Source organism: Micropterus salmoides, unplaced genomic scaffold (genome assembly GCF_014851395.1).
Source record: "Micropterus salmoides isolate LMB-PRFRI ecotype aquatic unplaced genomic scaffold, ASM1485139v1 Ms_hic_scaffold_20, whole genome shotgun sequence".
Lineage (NCBI taxonomy): Eukaryota > Metazoa > Chordata > Actinopteri > Centrarchiformes > Centrarchidae > Micropterus > Micropterus salmoides.
This window is the reverse complement of record NW_024041151.1, coordinates 23,253,935-23,272,398: the sequence shown is the minus strand read 5'-3', so window position 1 is coordinate 23,272,398 and position 18,464 is coordinate 23,253,935. Positions and strand designations below refer to the sequence as shown.

Here is an 18,464-nt window from a genome sequence, read left to right as displayed (position 1 = left end):
GGCCATGAATCAAAAGGCCATTGGATCATTGACTTAATGAGCCACACCATGACTTCATCCAAATGGCCCTGGCTCCCCTGCAGGCAGTGCTTATTTAGATGATGCCACAGTATACCTGGTTTAGGTATACTGGAGGTAATTCATGGATCTTTTCCCACTTGTTCCCTTCCCAACACCGCCACCCCCTGTCATACAAGTAGTGAGACTCACTACTTGTATGACACACATGTCCTGCCCTATTGAACTCATTTAACGTGCTCCTTTTGAAAGCTGGAGATTGCTGGCAAAAGAGTGGGGGATTTCAGCTGTACGTGTTAAAATGTAATCAGTTTTCTAAGTATGACAGATCGGCTGTGTCGTGGTTCTTTTTTCATCATAATGTGAATTACACACAAACTGCTGGTGATAGAAGTCCTTTTTGCAATCTTAAATTCTTGCTGCAAATTGTAACTTCTCGCTTTTGCGTTGAAGTGCAGCTCTAAGAAGTTCAAAGATAATTTGGGGTATTTAGGCCTAAAGCTTCAAACAACTAAGGATGAAAGCCTTTCTTGCACTGCTGTTAAAGAGCGCCATGTTGTCAGTGTTCAGAGGAGAGGTGGCACATACTTACTCTCTTGAGAATAATTATTTTCTCCGCACAAGTTTTTTGAGTTGAAATATTTATAACTTTTATTTAGAACTAACAAACTGCTTGGATTCTGTCTACCTGCCTTTCCTCAGATGGACACTGAGGCCAGTGACCTACTGAACGACCTGCAGGTGAAGCTGAACAATGTCCTGGATGAGCTCAGCACTACATTTGGGAACAGGTAGCCTAACCCTGACCCTAAACAGACACACAACCACACATACACACACACATATTTACAGTTCAGTCAGTAACCACACATGCATTTGTGCTGCATGATCATGTTTTTTCTTTTTAGTTTCCAGACCCGGATCAATGATTGTATGCGACAGATGGCGTCTCTGCTGTACCAGATCAAAGGACAGCTCAATGCCAGCAACAAAAACCAGGCGGAGGCCGACTCTGACAACATGCTACGGCCACTCATGGACTTTCTGGATGGAAAGTGAGTGGATTAACTAGAATTACACTGTGAATTACACTGCGAACTGTTTGATGATATGACCGTCTTTTCATTTACTTCTGTCCCTGTTTGATTTTTCTTTTTCTGCAAGTTTTTTTTGTCTTTTTCTTCTTCTGTGTCCTAAATCTCTGTCCTGAATTTGATCCTTCACTAAACATTTGGTAAAAATCAAAAATTTTAAGTTAGAGTTCAACAATACTAGCACCAATTAAGGTTAACACACCCCAGCACTTTCTGGGGTGCATGTGTCCCATCAACTTGTGTGTATACGTATTTGCGTGTGTTTGCAGGCTGACCCTGTTCGCCACCGTATGCGAGAAAACTGTACTGAAGCGTGTGCTCAAGGAGCTGTGGAGGATCGTAATGAGCAGCCTGGAAAAGACTATTGTACTGCCACAGGGCAACGATACCTTTGTAAGGTCACACTCAGCATTATGAGTCAAATCAAACCATTATAAGTGGTTTGACTTTTAAGTGCAGAAATAAAACAGCAAAAGAGCAGCAACTAAATTATTTTTTTCCCCCCAGGGTGCACAGATTCTCTCAGCTGCAAAAGAACTGGGCCAGCTCTCTAAACTCAAGGTATCATTAGTATGTTTTACACTGTGTTAAATTTACCAAGCTCTAACCACAAAATGACTTCTTGAGAGTGTGTGAACCTATTTTTGTGGTGTTAACTCACCTCTTCGCTCATCATTTGGACCTGCAGGATCACATGGCAGGGGAGGCTAAAAGCCTGTCTCCCAGGCAGTGCGCTGTCATGGATGTGGCACTGGACACTATCAAGGTCAGTTTATACTGCAGGTTTTGGTTTCATTAGGGTGCAAGGTAGACGGGTCAAATTAGCTTCATCAACTATTCAACTATTCATCCATTAATCAAGTACCCTGAAAGGTTTTGAAAGCCGCTTGTGAACCAAGTTAATTGTTTTAACAGGCCACGAAAAAGGAAGGCGTGTGAAGGAAATGAGGGGCGACATTTCTAAAGCAGGAGTAGTTTTTTTAAAATTATTATTATTAAAAATGCTAAATCCAGGAAATACGGTGATCTTTTTCTTTAAGAATTAAAGGATCATTCTGGATCATTTTCAACTTGGATCTTATTTTGTTATTTCAGTGGTTGACTGTGTTCAGAATGCACAGTCGACTTCACTGTAAAACTTGGAACACTGTTATACAAAGTGAAACGCCCACTTCCAAAACCATCAAAGCTTCCAGGGTGGATAAATCAAACCAGCTTTCTTTACAGTTTAAAATACTTCTTTATATTTTGACCATAATATATTAGACCTCCAGTTGTGCATCCAGATGTGGGTGTGCTGACTCGCTATCTGTTTCCTTTGTAGCAATACTTCCATGCGGGAGGCAACGGGCTGAAGAAGGCGTTCCTGGAGAAGAGTCCTGAGCTATCCTCCCTACGCCACGCTCTGTCCCTCTACACTCAGACAACAGACACACTCATCAAGACCTATGTGACCACCCAGCATGCACAAGGTAGTTCAGACCACTGCCTAATAACACATCTAAAGGAAGAAAGCATTTCCCATAGTCGACCAGGAGAGGGCACTATGTGTTTGTGTTTGATAAACAAAGCTTTTCACTGAATAAGTTTAAGATTCAAATTTTTTTTCAGTGTTTTTGATGCTGAACTATGTTGACATGTTATTGTTGTCTTCTCTTTATTTCCTGTGCTGCCTCTGTGCCAGTGCACAATGGAAAGGGTATTAGGTTAACTCCCAATGAAAAAATACAGACCAGCAAGGGTAGGTTTCATTGCGATCATCTGCCAGCCCTCCTCTCCTTCCCCGCCTGCTCCCTCTTTCTACATTTTGGTTTTGTCACAAAGGTGGGTAGGTCGAACCTAGTGTTGTAGTCAAGACCGCCCAAACCGAGACCAAGTCAAGACCAAGACCAGAGTTTATCAAGACTAAGACTTTTAGGGGCTGAGACCAAGTCCAGACCAAGACCAGTTCCCCACATTACATGGCACACAATAAAATTTGAAACGAGATCATAGGTAGTTCTCAAATTGATCTGAAAGATCTACATTCCCAATAAAACACCCACATACAAACACTCCTTTTCCATGCTTAACATCAGGGGGAGGGGTGACAGTCGTTTACGGTAACAACACATTTTTATTTAGGGTTATATGTTGCATTTGAAGCGATGCGTTTTACATCCAGTCAAAGTTAGGATGTTAACAAATAAATCAGACAATGCAAGAGCAATTTACTGATATTCCCAAAATTATGGTCTTGACTGGTCCTCAATGACCCGAGACAAGACCGAGTACAAATGCGGTCGAGTCTGAGACGAGACCAAGACCATCAGAATGTGGTTTAAAGACCGGTCTCATGACCAAGACCGTTCTGGAGTACTACAACACTAGTAGACCCTAACCCAACCTCTCCACCTGTATCCCGCTTCTAATACTGACTCTGCGTTATCAATTAAAGTTTCTTTTTTGCCTTTATCGGGCCAAATGTAAGCTCACTGGTGTGTCTGTGTGTGCATTAATCAAACCAGGTTCAGGCGTGGACAAGCCGATAGGTGAGGTGAATGTCCAGATTGAGCTGCACACTCAACCTGGGAGTGGGGAACGGAAAGTTACCGTCAAAGGTCTGTTTGTGGTTTTATAAGATGACGCTAAATATATGTCATTTTTAGCTTAGCGTCTTCATCATCCTCTTCCTCTTTGTGTGTCTACTTTTTTTTTACTCACCGGCGTGTTTAGTTGTGGGAGCGAATGATTTAAAATGGCAGACGTCCGGCATGTTCCGACCCTTCGTGGAGATCAGCATAATCGGGCCTCACCTCAGCGACAAGAAACGCAAATTCCAGACCAAATCCAAGAATAACAGCTGGTCTCCCAAGTTCAACGAGAGCTTCCATTTGTAAGTAGTGCAACAGCTTGGCCTGCTTTTGTATATTTATGAATAAATAAGAAACTACCACAGAAATCTTTATAAACTTTTATTATTTAGTAGTTACACAGATGTGTTGACCTTGCAAAATGTTTTATACTTGACCTTATTTAATACTTTTTTCCTTATTATTTGTGAAACTATTCTATGTAATTGTTTGTCTTCACACCGCATCTATTTACATTAAACATGTACAGTGTGGAAACACGAGGAAACTTGGTAATTTGCACACTAGTAACTCCAACTGGCTGTAAGAGGCAGCAGATATTTGAAGACTTTGACCTTCAGTACCCAGAAAGACGTAATGTGACATCAGTAACGTTAATGTTTACTAACTCGGCTAATCGGTGATGCTTTGCTGCTGGTTCTGAGTTTGGATTTCATGTTAAATCTATATTAATCTAGAGCTGCAACAATTACTCGATTGACAGAAAAGTAATTGGCAACTGCTTTTGTTTCAGTCATTTTTCAAGCAAAAATTTCTAAATTCTTTGGCATATATGATAGCAAAAAATAATTGCTGCCACAGTCTGACAAAAGGTTGAATTTTGAAAGAAGAATTCTTGGCTAGTTGACGGCTGTTGTTGAGTGACCTCTCTGTTGTCTGTCCACAGTGTGCTGGGTAACCAGGATGGCTTTGAGTGCTACGAGCTGCAGATCTGCGTCAAAGACTACTGTTTTGGCCGCGCCGACAGAGTGGTCGGCTTGGCTGTGATACAACTAAGAGACATCACGGGGAAGGGCAACTGCTGGCTCCCGCTTGGCCAGCGCATCCATATGGACGACACAGGCCTCACCGCCATGCGAATCCTCTCCCAGCGCTCCAACGACGACGTGGCCAAGGAGTTTGTGAGGCTGAAATCAGAGACTCGTTCTGCCGAAGAGGGCAGATGAGGAGAGCTTGAGAAGGAGGATGGAAGGTCTACGAATCCCCCAGTAAGAGACAGGGAGATCATGTGAATTATTTTCCGTAGATGGCCAGGTGGACTCTTTTTTTAGACCTTTGACGTGTCTTAGCTGCCGTTGACTGTTTGGTGTCGCCTTGCCAAGCTCACTGACACCCTGTCACCTTTACACTTTGGAGAAACTCACTTTTACATGTTCCTCAAACACTAAACTTATTAACCGAGCCACTGTACAGTACATAACCACATAGCAGCCGGCTCACTCAAACGTTACACTCATCAGCAGTTTCACTAGGCAATGACCACTTGCTTAGTCACATAACTTTTTTTTACCCCCCTCCTTACCAGTGCGCACGCCGCAGCCTCAAGGGAACAAAGAAAGCGAGGCCCCTTTGGAGGGCCAAACACGTTCCCACACCTCCCCAGTGTGTGTTGTTGTGCAATAACCCCACCTAAACCCTTGAAACCGTGGCCATGTGTTTGATGCCTTACACTCTGCAAAATGTGAATATGTGAAGTAAAAAAGTTTTTGAATGCCCTATAGCTCCACTGTGACGGTTTGAGTAAATGTGAATCTCATAAAGGGATCTTTTGTTTAGTGAATGAATGACTGGTAGCGAGGAGACAGTCCTAGTATTTTACAATTTATTGGATAGAGTGGAAGTGAAGCTGCTGAAATATCGTACTAGTTTCACAAGTTAATCTCGTTTAGCTAGTGTTTCAAGACAAGGTACTTAAACTAATCAACCTTGATGTTACCCCTTACTTTAAAGCATTGTTCAGTTAAATGTGCCTTGCCATGTTAAGTTTCCATTCCTGTTTCACCAGGAAAGACAACAGTGATATTATCAGCATATAATCTAAGTAGTAAAATCAGCAACAGTATGTTTTAAATACAAAACCTTGTGGAAAAAGAGGCCAATTCACTCTGTACGTGAACAGGTGAACCCTGTATTTATAAGTATTGGCACCAATAACAACTCGTGGCTCACGTGGCCTAGTGTAACCATGATGGTGCAGCCATTTTATTTATTTTTTATACGTATTTATTTTTTAACTGTGCTTTTGAAATCCCGTGATTTAAAATGTCGTTTACTGCTTTGAACAGACGTGTTTGCCAGAACAGCCAGTTTGAGAATTTGCACAGTGGTTAGTCTGAATGCTGCAGTGTTGTACACACAAAACCGCAGTTCAGCTGAAGAGCGCGTTCACAAGATGAGACACTCGCCCTCAGAATAAAGTGACAAGCCCGTTTTTGTTGTGAAGTAAAAAGCAAAGCTGGCGACTCGTGTCCCTGACGGACAATAGTGAGAACGGTCTTTTAAGAATTGTTCCATTTTTGGTAAAGAAATATTACATGTTGAACTTTCAGGTAAAAACTTTTTCTTCCAAAAAGGATATCTGAACATTTGAACACGAGCTGCTCAGCTGCTGAGTTAGAATTACTTATAGTTTACATGTATCTTCCTTCTCTTTTTTCTTCTTCTCTTCCTATGAGTGGCCTTATTGTTTTTTTTAATCCCTGTATTTCTTTTGGCTCTCAGCAATGAGGAATTGGTCACTTTTTTCCCCAAAATGATGTCAAATATGTTTTCCAAGTGATGTTCCTTATCATTTTGTACTTTTTATCTTTGATATTGCAAACGTAACTATATCTAGACTGGGGTTTTCTTTGCAGTCTCTTTAATATGTAGTGTTATGTTCCTTTTGATGTTTTGTAAATGTTTCCCTTAACCATTGTTAATAGTTTGGAATGACTATTGTAAGAGATGTTTCAGTGTTATGGACTGGAGTCATATACAATGAGATGTGTGCCAGTGAATATGTTCATAACTGATGGAAGAATATTAAAATGTTACTCTTCACGAAGGACGGATGTTGCTAGAATATCATGTGTGTGCACATTTTTAAACCGATCACAAAATCACATTCCTCTTTGTTACAGTACTTTATCCGCTGTGAATAATGTGCGTTATTGGTTTATGAGGACAAATGTTTCATAGCCATACTTTAATATACATGTTCCTTGTGCCAAGTTACAAGTGTTGACTTGATCTTTTTATTTTATTTCTATATATTTTCTAAATTTGTTAACCCTTGCACTATCACTAAATCATCGCAATAGCTAACAAGTACAGTATATTAGTCACAGGAACTGTATTTTTGTGGTGTCTTCTTTTTATTCTCACTGCTCTGAAATGTTATCACCATGTAAACATTCCGATTTAATTCATTTTGTATAAAGTATATGAGAAGTATCTATAAATGTGTCCGCCTGATTGTTCCCCAGTACAATGACATTGATTTTTAATTTGATTTGATTTGAATATGAGCCCATTCATTTCAGCAAGGTCAATGCAAGTGCATGGTTAAGAAAATCTTAAATATGCCATGTTAAAAGTTTTAATTGTGTGTCACACAACATATTTTTCATCAGTTTTTGGACAGCAAATTCCTTTTTTAAATCACATGCAAACCATGCTATAACTTATCTTTGCATCTGACTGCTTTTGTCACTTTAAACACACAAACAACTACTACACTACTGAATTTTTCTGTATTTTTTAATGCTGAGAACCGCAAACACGATTCCATTCACTTCCATCAGAGTATGTCTAAACCAAGACATACGATTTTTTGTTGTAATTTGGGTGAACTGACCCTTTAAAATGGAATCAGTGATGGGAGGGTTTCTAGTCGAAGTGCATGAAATTTTTAGTTTTTCATTGCAGCTGTTTCCAACAACTTTAAGGAGCATGCCCAGGCGTTGTAGGGAGGTCATATAGGCACGTGGAGGCCACACACACTACTGAGCCTCATTTTGACTTGTTTTAAAGGACATTACATCAAAGTTGGATCGGCCTGTAGTGTGGTTTTCCACTTTGATTTTGAGTGTGACTCCAAATCCAGACCTCCATGGGTTGATAAATTTGATTTCCATTGATAATTTTTGTGTGATTTTGTTGTCAGCACATTCAACTATGTAAAGAAAGTAGTATTTAATGAGATTATTTCATTCATTCATTCAGATCTTGGATGTGTTATTTTAGTGTTCCCTTTATTTTTTTGAGCAGTGTATCATATTTCAGTTGTTGTTACATGTTTCTGGGTGATTATGTAGTATTCATAAGTATTTATGAGCACAGGCAATATAACTGGAGTAAAAGTGAGTAAAACAAACTAATGATGTATTTGGTTAACACTTTTCATGAGTTGATTTTTCCAGTATAATATATCAAGATTTAGCTTTGTAGAGCTAGGACATTCCTTATTTGGGCAGAGTCACTCACACACTTGGATATCATTTATTTATTGCATAAAATTAGTAGAAATCATAGCTCACTAAATTAAATCAGAAATGCCAGGATGATGTCTCCTATTGGTAACTCTCCTTTAACAGGCAAAAGGATTTCATACCACCACTATGTTATGAAATGCAATATGTTCTTTTACAATCCAGGAATGCTTTTAAAGCTTTTTTGGTCTGGAAATTGATCCACAAGACATGCTTTAGTGTTTCTTGTTGAGGTCAGAGTTTCTTCCTGAAGGCAATCATCGGGTCTAACCCTAATTAAAAATGTGTTGTTCCCGTTAACGACTGTCACCCCTCCCCGTGATGCTTATGTTGATTTCAGCTCTTAGTGTTTGTATGCGGGGTTTTTAATGGGAATACGGATCTTTCAGATCAATTTGTGTACCTATGATCTCGTTCCACATTTTATTGCGTGCCATGCTGGTCTTGGTTGGTTGGTTGAGGTACCCTGCACGGTACCCTGGAAGCCCAGGTATTAAATTCCATTTCTGAAAACAACTGAATATGCACATCAGTCATGGCGCCCAAATATTCAGAGCTGTCATAACTCACTTTTAGTAAGTCATTAAAAAATGTTTATGCTTCAGTGAGATGCCTGGCTTTTCTTGCACATATCCTGTTATGGAGCTTGGACCACTGCCCTGTCTCAGTCAGGGTTACAGTATCCCATGTTTTGGTACTGATTGACCTGATTTTCATAAGACTCCTTTAGGGGATGGAAGCAGGAATTGCAGCCAAGCAACCCATATGGCATATAAAAAAGAAAAACAGATGCTATTAGTGGATGCTTTAGTGGACAGATGATTAATTGCAATTTCCTCCCAACATAAAATCAATACTTGGAAAGTTTAACAACTGCATTACTCAGTTGTTACTAGATGTTACCAAATTTTATTTGCCTGCAGGGGTCATCTTTAGTTGGAGGAATGCCAAGATTTACCTGAGCTGCACAGCGTTTCCGATCGTCCGTCGGCCATCTTGGATTTGATTAATTTAAATTGCACCTACAACGGTTTACCAGAGGGTGACAGTGTATGGCATGACACACTAGCGTCCATTGTAGTGGCTGATATGCAACTAGACCATCAGAACCTCTGCCCATTCAAGAAAGCGGCCTATAAAAAGTCTGTGGGATCTCCTACAGATGGTGATGTCATTTTCCAAGAGAGCTGATTGGTCAGTAGGCAGCGTTTTCATAGTTGATCTCTTATCTGGAACATAACCTGTTTGGAGCGGGCCCATTTATACTCCTGCGTGGGGTCTACGTGCGTAGTCTACGCACATAGCCATGCATATACTTGTGCGTAGGTGTGTCCATCATTCTGCAATTACACCCCCAAACGCTAGTCGGCAGTAGCGCTACAGCGTCCACCGTGTTGACTTTTGCCGGCCAAGCAGGCTAACTTCTGGTTTAGCCCTCCGCTAATGTAAATGGGGGGAAAATTGTAAACGTACGGCTGGTGTAGCCTTTTCAAATGTTACCGACCGAATGGATCACATTCTGATAGCGAAACGAGTCATTTCGCTTGGGTTGCGACGGTCAAATATATTGATTCACTGTGTTACAGCCGCTGTTTTGGCCGCTAGTAAATGTTACTTCAAAGCGCGGGGTACTTCCGGTCAGCTCGGAGGCATTGCAAGGCAACCCAGCCGACCAATCACAGAGCTTACGGTCCACGTCGACTGGACAATACAGTCTATGGTAGTTAAATTTTTGAGGAGGTGCACGTCAGGCGACGGCGTAGGTGATGGAGTAGGCTACATGGCCTAAGCGGGGCGTCTATTTGACGCAGAAGTATAAATTGCACTGCTTCTTCTACAAGCGCTGCTGGATGCCACATGTGTTATAAAGATCCCCTGTTTATTTCTGTTTTTCCCTTTTTTCCCCCTTACCTCACTTCCTTTCCTTTTTTCTCATCACTGATTGGCTCTTATTTTCACCTTTCATTCCTCCTCATTGACCTGATTGAGTTCACCTGTTTTACACTTTATTTAAGTACTGCACTCCCTTTCACTCACTCCCACTTCCACTGGTGGCAGTTCTGGTTTATTTTATTTTTTATTTCTTTAGTTTTATCCTGTTCATGAAAAACTTAGCTTAGATGTTTAGACTATCTTTCCTTATTTCCTTGAGATGGATGAGTTTAGCTTCTTTGTTTTCTTTCAGATGGAACAACATGTGGTGTCTGTTACCCCTGATTATGTTGACAAATACAACCTTTAAGTTGGAAGAAATAAAAAGATGTTCAGAAGATTTTTTCAGAGAAGTTTCCTGGCTTACTTCTCTGCATTTTGTCCGATGCCCCCAATGACAATAGTAAATGTACCTTTTGAACCTCCTACTTTACTCCCAAAAGGCAGAGCCTCCATTTGTGGAGTCTGGATCTGTGGCTGCGGGTCACCTGCTGCCCCCCTGTTCCTGCTCGACACCCTCTGCTGCAACGACTATTGTTGTTAGTCTTATTGTTATTATAATCATTAACATTACGATGGTTACCATTAACACTATTATAAATATCTGTACCATTTTTCATTTAGTCTATAGCAACATCACCTTCACTGTGTGTACCTCTGTGTGTATATTGTGTAGGCTCTCTCTCTCTCTCTCTCTCTCTCTCTCTCTCTCTCTCTCTCTCTCTCTCTCTCTCTCTCTCTCTCTCTCTCTCTCCCCTTCACCCCAACCGGTCGAGGCAGATGGCCGCCCACCCTGAGCCATGGTTCTGCTCGAGGTTTCTTTTCCTTGCCTCTGTCGCCTAGTGCTTGCTCTTGGTGGGAACTGTTGGGCTTCTGTAAATATCATCACAGAGTACGGTCTAGACCTGCTCTTTTATGAAAAGCGCTGTGAGATAACTGTTGTTGTGATTTGGCGCTATATAAATAAAATTGAATTGAATTGAATTGAATTGAAATTTCAATCGGGTGGAGCTATAAATATGAATCCGTGCTAACACGGACCATGATACGCTCTAAAACGCAGGAGTTGAGGATTTATCAACACGTTAACATTATTATTATACAGCGTTGCTCATTCATCATTTACCAGACGGGTATTTCCTTAATGAATGAAAGTGCTGGAATTCTCCTACAGCCCATTACATTCAATTTTAAATAGGAAGGCTAATTTTAATAAGCTGCAACCTGACGGGACTAAATGCCAGTGGCAATCGGCTACCTGATCATGAAAGGTATAGATCAAATATAAGACGCAATATTTGTAAGGTCACAGTCGACCCAGTAGGTTAACCTATTAATGATTTTTTGGCAGTGGAAAATGTGTCTGACTAACTGACTGTAAAGGTTTACATTAATAAAATCTTGTTCATTTCATATTCAAAACACATCCAGACTATCAGCAGGTAATAATGAAAAACTCACTTTTAAACTACATTTAGGCCTATTTGTCACATTATCTCCAGTAGGCCTATGATAACTATGATAGGAAAGATTCCTTTTCATTGATCAGTTTTATACAGATTAGTTTAAACAGGGATCACTGCAGTAATGTAGCCCACATTCAGTGTTTTCAGTAGTGTTGTAGTACTCGACACCGGCCTTGGTCTTAAGACCGGTCTTAAGACCACTTTTTGATGGTCTTGGTCTTGTCTCGGTCTCAACTGCATTTGTACTCTGTCTTGTCTCGGTCTCGGACATTGAGGACTCGGTATTTTATTTCAAGACCAGTCAAAACCATAACTTTGGGAATATCAATAAATTGCTTTTGCATTGTCTGATTTGTTAACTTCGTAACTTTGATTGGAAGTAAAACAAATTGCTTCAAATGCAACCAATAACCCTAATTAATGACTGTCACCCCTCCCCGTGATGCTTACGTTGATTTCAGCTCTTAGTGTTTGTATGTGGGTGTTTTAATGGTAATGTGGATCTTTCAGATCAATTTGAGAACTACCTATGATCTCGTTCCACATTTTATTGCGTGCCATGTAATGCAGGCAACTGGTCTTGGTCTTGTCTCGGTCTCGGTTTGAGCGGTCTTGACTACAACACTAGTTTTCAGTGCAACTGTCCACAGAGTCACAGTGTTATACCTAAAGACAGACAGATTTTATTCTGTGCTGAGGATATATCCACAATGTGCAGAAATAACTCTCTGTCTATACATCGATGACAGACTGATCATAAAAGTGGTCATGTTCAAGATCATGTTCGGGTGAAAAACTAATAACTAACCAGGATTTTAGTTTAGATTAAGTTTGTTTTGCATTCAGATATATGCTTTGATATCGACAGTATGAATGAGGAAATGAAACAGTGTGTCAGACAACTGCCTTAGGTTCCGCAGGAGGAGGTTAGGTTGCCGGAGTTACTGATCTAGGGATTATCTGATCTCGCAGAAAACTCTGAGTTTCCCTTATCTGAGGCTTAACATACTCAGAATTTTCACTAATCCTGCTTTCTTAAACGGGGCCCTGGGCCTTACCACCCAAGCCTTACAATGGCAGGGAATATAATATGACCTTAAAATCATTAAAGATAATGATAGATTATTCATGTTTATCTTTTGTCTTCATTTACAGCTTTTGACACTTGTCTGTGCCATAATCTGTCCCTAAGCCCTAGTGTTTCCTCTGTTTTCATCTTCCTTCCTGTTTTTATCACCTGTGTGTGTGTATGTGTGTGTGTGTGTGTGTGTGTGTGTGAGAGAGAGACAGAGAGAGAGACTGTGGGTGGGGCTTCCCCAGCCCTCATCCCTGGCCTCTAATCTTCTTAATCTACACACCTCTTGGCCATCCAGTATTCAAGACCTGCAGTGTTCAACGGCTCTACTCTCAGTTTGTTGCAGATTGTGAGTTCTCATATGTGTGGCATGCCCTCTTTTGGATTTTTGCTAAATACTGTACTTTTTTATTTGCTCAAAATAGTTTTTCTCACCTGTGTCCCAAGTTTTGGCCTAGAGAGGAGGGTTTTTTTCAGTTAGCCTGTTTGGCTCCATGTGCACTCTGCCCCAGTCTGGACATCACATTTCTTGCAATTTTGTCAATAAACTTCTGTGATTTTTGCCTAGCTACTTCTTCCTCCTTATCTGCATCTGGATCAACTTAAGCTCCAGCCCTGACAATCTTTAGAAATTATTATTTTAAGAAATAGGCAACATTTAGGAACCAGCATAGTATGTCTCCTTAAAAGGTGTTACATGGCCACCACTGTCCTCTCTCTTCAGTTTTTCAGACTGAAAAAATAATGTCAGTATATCAAGATTTACAGTATGTGTATTGGACAGAGTTGTGCACCAGTTGAGTCTTATACCTGATGTTCTTAACACTGGACAAGTAGGTAGTAATGCAATGCAGCTAATTAATGTTTTCATGCTCAGCTCCCAGACCATAGTCAGAAGCCCAGGGGAGATCTTTGCTTTTACTTTTCCAGCAGTTGGGGAAACAACAGACAGGCTTTTGTTTGTCATTAGAAGCTGCATTAATCACACAGTGTAACCTACACTGTACATTCACTGCCAGATTGACAACTTACTGCTAATCTTCCTCTGTGCTCACTTTCCAATAGTGTCCGACTGCAGCACCTCAGGCCCCTCAAACCTCTCTCCTCAGGCTCCCTTCATGCAGGTATTATCTCCACTGCAGGTCAGAGGATGTAACACACATAAATAATGAATTCAATAATATCTGAATATGATTTAGCAGTACACTCATAATCAGCAGTGATCAGCAGCAGTGTCGTTAGGCCTGGGCATATAGCCCTGGATGCTTTTTTGAAAAGACCCGAATCTCAAAAATGATATTTAAAAAACAAAAATAAGTAGCTCCGGATCTGTTTATCATTCCGATAAAGCCCTTGCAAATAATATGTTATTGGGTCTTCTGTCCAAGCAGCAGATTGAACATTTCTTCACACTAACTACTCAAGCCTATTAATCAATAAACCTAGAATAGAATTTAAAATCCTTCTGCTCACCTAAAGCCCTTAATGGTCAGGCACCATCTTATCTTAAAGAGCTTATTGTACCTCATTACGCCACTAGATCACTGCGCTCCCAGAATGCAGAGTTACTTGTGGTTCCTACAGTATCCTAAAGTAGAATGGAAGCCAGAGCCATCAGCTATCAAGCTCCTCTCCTGTGGAACCAGGTCCCAGTTTGGGTTCGGGAGGCAGACATCATCTCTACTTTCCTCTTTGATAAAACTTATAGTTAGGGCTGGCTTAGGTGAGCACCGATCCCTTAGTTATGCTGTTATAGGCCTAGACTGTCAGGGGACTTCCCATGATGCACTGAGCTCCACTCTCCTCGTCTCCCTCTCCATCTGTATGCATTCTTATCCCATTAATTAACATTTTGTGCTTTTTTCCCCTCTCGTCCCTCTTTCTGTCGCTTTCTGCAGGTGTTTCTGGCTCCGAAGCTGTGGATTCTGGATCTGTGGTTTCAGGCTTCCTTCTGCCCCCATGTTCCTGCTTGGCACCCGTTGCTACAATTACTGTTGTTGGTCCTATTATTATTGTCATTAATAGTGCTATCAGTATTAGTACTACTATTCATTTTCTGTTGGGCTGCTTCTCTCTCTCTCCCGTTCCTCTCCCTCAGATGGCCGCCCACCGTGAGTCACAGTTCAAGGTTTCTACCTGGTAAAAGGGAGTTTTTCCTTGCCTGTGTTGCCAAGTGGTTGCTCATGGTGGGAATTGTTGGCTCTATATATATATAATATTACAGAGAGTATAGTCCAGACCTGCTTTATGTGAGATAACTTGTGTTATTAATGTTTAAATAAAATTGAATTGAATTAACGTTAACATTCAGCACGCCTGGATTTAGAGAGGAGAAAGAGAAAGCCGGCATTGGTTTCAGTTTCCGGGCTTGTCAGCAACTACTGAATTGTCCCTAGCAATAATTTTGATCAGAAAATATTACTATTGTCCGTCATCTAGTCAATGTGTTTGCTACACAAACGGTTAACATTCCACTGCAAATTAGTGAGAGAATAACATGACACACCTGTCACTCTGCGTCACTGCTGTTTCTGTCCCTTCTTGTTTAGAGACACCTTTGCTCTGTTTGGGAATGTCTCACTACTTTAGGATGCTTCTCACTGAAGCAGCTGTGAGCTGGCGAGGTTAACATTTGTGTGGATTTGTGGTGAGATTTATACCTGATCAGAATTGAGTTGGTTTGGATATTCCACCGCCATAGAAGAGTAATCAGAGGTGCAATTATCAGGTGAAAATGTGAAGATTTCTGGGCTGGGCTAAGCCCACAATGTGTCAAGATTCTTAAATAACGCCCCTGGTGATCAACTATAGTAATTTTTAATATAAAATGTAGTACATTTCTTGATAGCAGGGGAAATAAATAACAAGGCAGGGTGTAATGTAGTTGTCTTGCAATCTGATAATCAAGCAGTTTGTCGGCAGTTTGGAACCAGGCTTGGTCCATCAATGAAAGATAGAAACCCAGCAAACAACATAGTCCTTTAGAGCTTGTGATGATGGTAGTTTTGCCACATATTGAAAGGTGTATGTATTGCATTGTGAGGTACATGTTATTCAGACGTTTATTGTTTATTTATAGACCAAGATGAAGACATCGAAGGCCCCACAGGAGAGAACACCTGTGCAGAAGATACACGAGACCCAGAAAAAAGGCCGAACAGTAAATAAGAGAGGACATACGGGAATTACGAGAATTCATCATGGAGAGTAAGATCTGCACAATATCTATCTTATTTACTGTTGATTTCTCTTAAAATATAATCTTGTCATATTTTATTGTTGTATTTCTTTAATAGATTTCTTACTCGTACCCTCGATCCTAAGTACAATGTCACTGCCTTTTAGTGATGGTAAACAAATGAGTGTTTGTGTGTGTAACAACAAATCAGTCTTTTCAGGTTTCTGGTCATGAATAGTGACAGTGAAATTCATTTCCCCAAAAATGATCTAGAAAGTATTTCATGTACAAAAGTCATAAATATATTTTCCTTGTCTGCTGTTCACCATGGTTACCTTCTAGATTTAAAAAAACAACACTAACTGACGCTGCTGAAATTTTACAGGGATGGGGCTTGCCCTAGACACATTTATGCTGACCCTTTGGGCCTAAACTTAAACCAAAGAGCTGGCAGGCTTTTTTGTAGGTCTCTGTCTGATACCATTTAGCAATTTCAGAGCTAGACTCAATATAATACAACTCAAATCAATATAAAGAAACAAGCCATACACATATGGATTCTGTGATTAGGTGAGGTTCTGTTTTTGGTTGTGATTTGACAAAGACATGACCTCCTCTGACAACTGAGAATTCCTGAAATTAAATGGAAAGTATTCAGAATTGAGAGCTCTGAGCAGTAGAGTTAGTAGTCTGTGCTGCTGTTGTACCTTTAGGTTGAAATCCATCCAGAGTGTTTGTTTCCAGAAGTACAAGAGGGCAGCATCATGCGCTAATACGGCCACTGCTATGGTCACATGTCTCCTCCATGGTGTCTTTAACATGGAGGCTCTTCTTCAGAGTAACATTAGAGGTACAATTACAGGTACTAATGGTAATATACCATAATATCTGAAGGGAAGGTCAACGCTATTAGTAGCGTAGAGTAAGTTTACCAATTGGTGTAGTGTCTGTTTCGACACATGAATAAAAATAGCTTTATTTCAGTGTTATAAAAGGATGTTAGTTGTACCCTGTCAAGCAATCAAATATTTAAATATAGATATTTGGAAATAGAGTTAAAATATATATATATATATATATATATATATATATATATATATGTATGTATACACACACACACTCACTCACTGGCCACTTTATTAAGTACACCTGACTAGTACTGGATTGGACCCCCTTTTACCTTCAGAACTACTTTAATTCTTCATGGCAAACTTTCAACAAGGTGTTGAAAACATTCCTCAGACTTTGGTCCATGTTGACAGGATAGCATCACGCAGTCGCTGCAGATTTGTCGGCTGCACATCAATGATGTGAATCTCTTGTTCCACCACATCCCAAAGGTGCTCTATTGGATTGAGATTTGGTGACTGTGGAGGCCACTGGAGTACAGTGAACTCATGTTCAAGAAACCACTTTGAGATGATTTGAGCTTTGTTACATGGTGCATTATCCTGCTGGAAGTAGCCATCAGAAGATGGTATACTGTGGTCATAAAGGGATGGACAGGGTCAGCAACAATACTCAGGTAGGCTGTCGCATTTAAACGATGCTCAGTTGGTACCACGGGGCCCAAAGTGTGCCAAGAAAATATCCTCCACACCATTACACCACCTCCAGCCTGAACCATTGACACAAGGCAGGATGGATCCATGCTTTCATGTTGTTTAAGCCAAATTCTGACCCTACCATCTGAATGTCGCAGCTGAAATTGAGACTCATCAGACCAGCAGTCTTCTATTGTCCAGTTTTGGTGAGCCTGTGCAAACTGTAGCCTCAGTTTCCTGTTCTTAGCCAACAGGAGTGGTACCCTGTATTCTGCTGCTGTAGCCCATCTAGGTCTTGTGCGTTCAGAGATGGTATTCTGCATATCTTGGTTGTAACAAGTGGATATTTGAGTTACTGTTGCCTTTCTGTCATCTCGAACCAGTCTGCCCATTCTCCTCCGACGTCTGACATCAGCAAGGCATTTTTGTACACACAACTGCCCCTCACTTGATATTTTCTCTTTTTCGGACCGTTCTCTGTAAACCCTAGAGATGGTTGTGCGTGAAAATCCCAGTATATCAGCAGTTTCTAAAATACTCAGACCAGCCCGCCTGGCACCACCATGCCACTTCCAAATGACTTAAACCCCCTTTCTTCCCCATTCTGAAGTTCGGTTTGAACAACAGCATGTTGTCTTGACCATGTCTACATGCCTAAATGCATTGGGTTGCTGCCATGTGATTGGCTGATTAACTATTTGTGTTAACAAGCAATTGAACAGGTGCACCTAATAAAGTGGCCAGTGAGTGTAAGTATAATTTTTTTTTCTCTTATTAATAGCACTGACTTCAAACATAGAAAGCCAAAGAAAACAAGTGACTGGTAAAGAAAAGTTCACCTGTAAAGGTGAAGACAAGTATGTAAGTGCACAGACAATATAAAGTGAGTAAAAGTAAGTAAAAGAAGAATATGTATTTAATCTACCCCTTTTTTAGATTATAGATACAGTATCTCACAAAAGTGAGTACAACCCTCACATTTTTGTAAATATTTGATTATATCTTTTCATGTGACAACACTGAAGAAATGACACTTTGCTACAATGTTAAGT

General features: G+C 40.5%; 1 protein-coding gene across 4 annotated transcripts in view; it reads left to right on the top strand.

The window, feature by feature from the left end:
• LOC119914513 (protein unc-13 homolog B-like) overlaps window positions 1-7,180 on the top strand; it is a 76,679-nt gene extending 69,499 nt beyond the window's left edge. For 2 of the 4 annotated variants that reach the window (XM_038733854.1, XM_038733853.1), the window contains 10 exons: window positions 721-809; window positions 927-1,073; window positions 1,382-1,505; window positions 1,620-1,673; window positions 1,801-1,878; window positions 2,437-2,584; window positions 2,797-2,853; window positions 3,620-3,712; window positions 3,828-3,987; window positions 4,632-7,180. In XM_038733854.1, the coding sequence (XP_038589782.1) occupies window positions 721-809; window positions 927-1,073; window positions 1,382-1,505; window positions 1,620-1,673; window positions 1,801-1,878; window positions 2,437-2,584; window positions 2,797-2,853; window positions 3,620-3,712; window positions 3,828-3,987; window positions 4,632-4,911 (1,230 nt within the window). In that variant the 3' untranslated portion in view covers window positions 4,912-7,180. The remainder of the gene's footprint in view (window positions 1-720; window positions 810-926; window positions 1,074-1,381; window positions 1,506-1,619; window positions 1,674-1,800; window positions 1,879-2,436; window positions 2,585-2,796; window positions 2,854-3,619; window positions 3,713-3,827; window positions 3,988-4,631) is intronic. The other 2 variants (XM_038733856.1, XM_038733855.1) reach the window with 1 other exon arrangement.
• The last annotated feature ends 11,284 nt before the right edge of the window (window positions 7,181-18,464 follow it).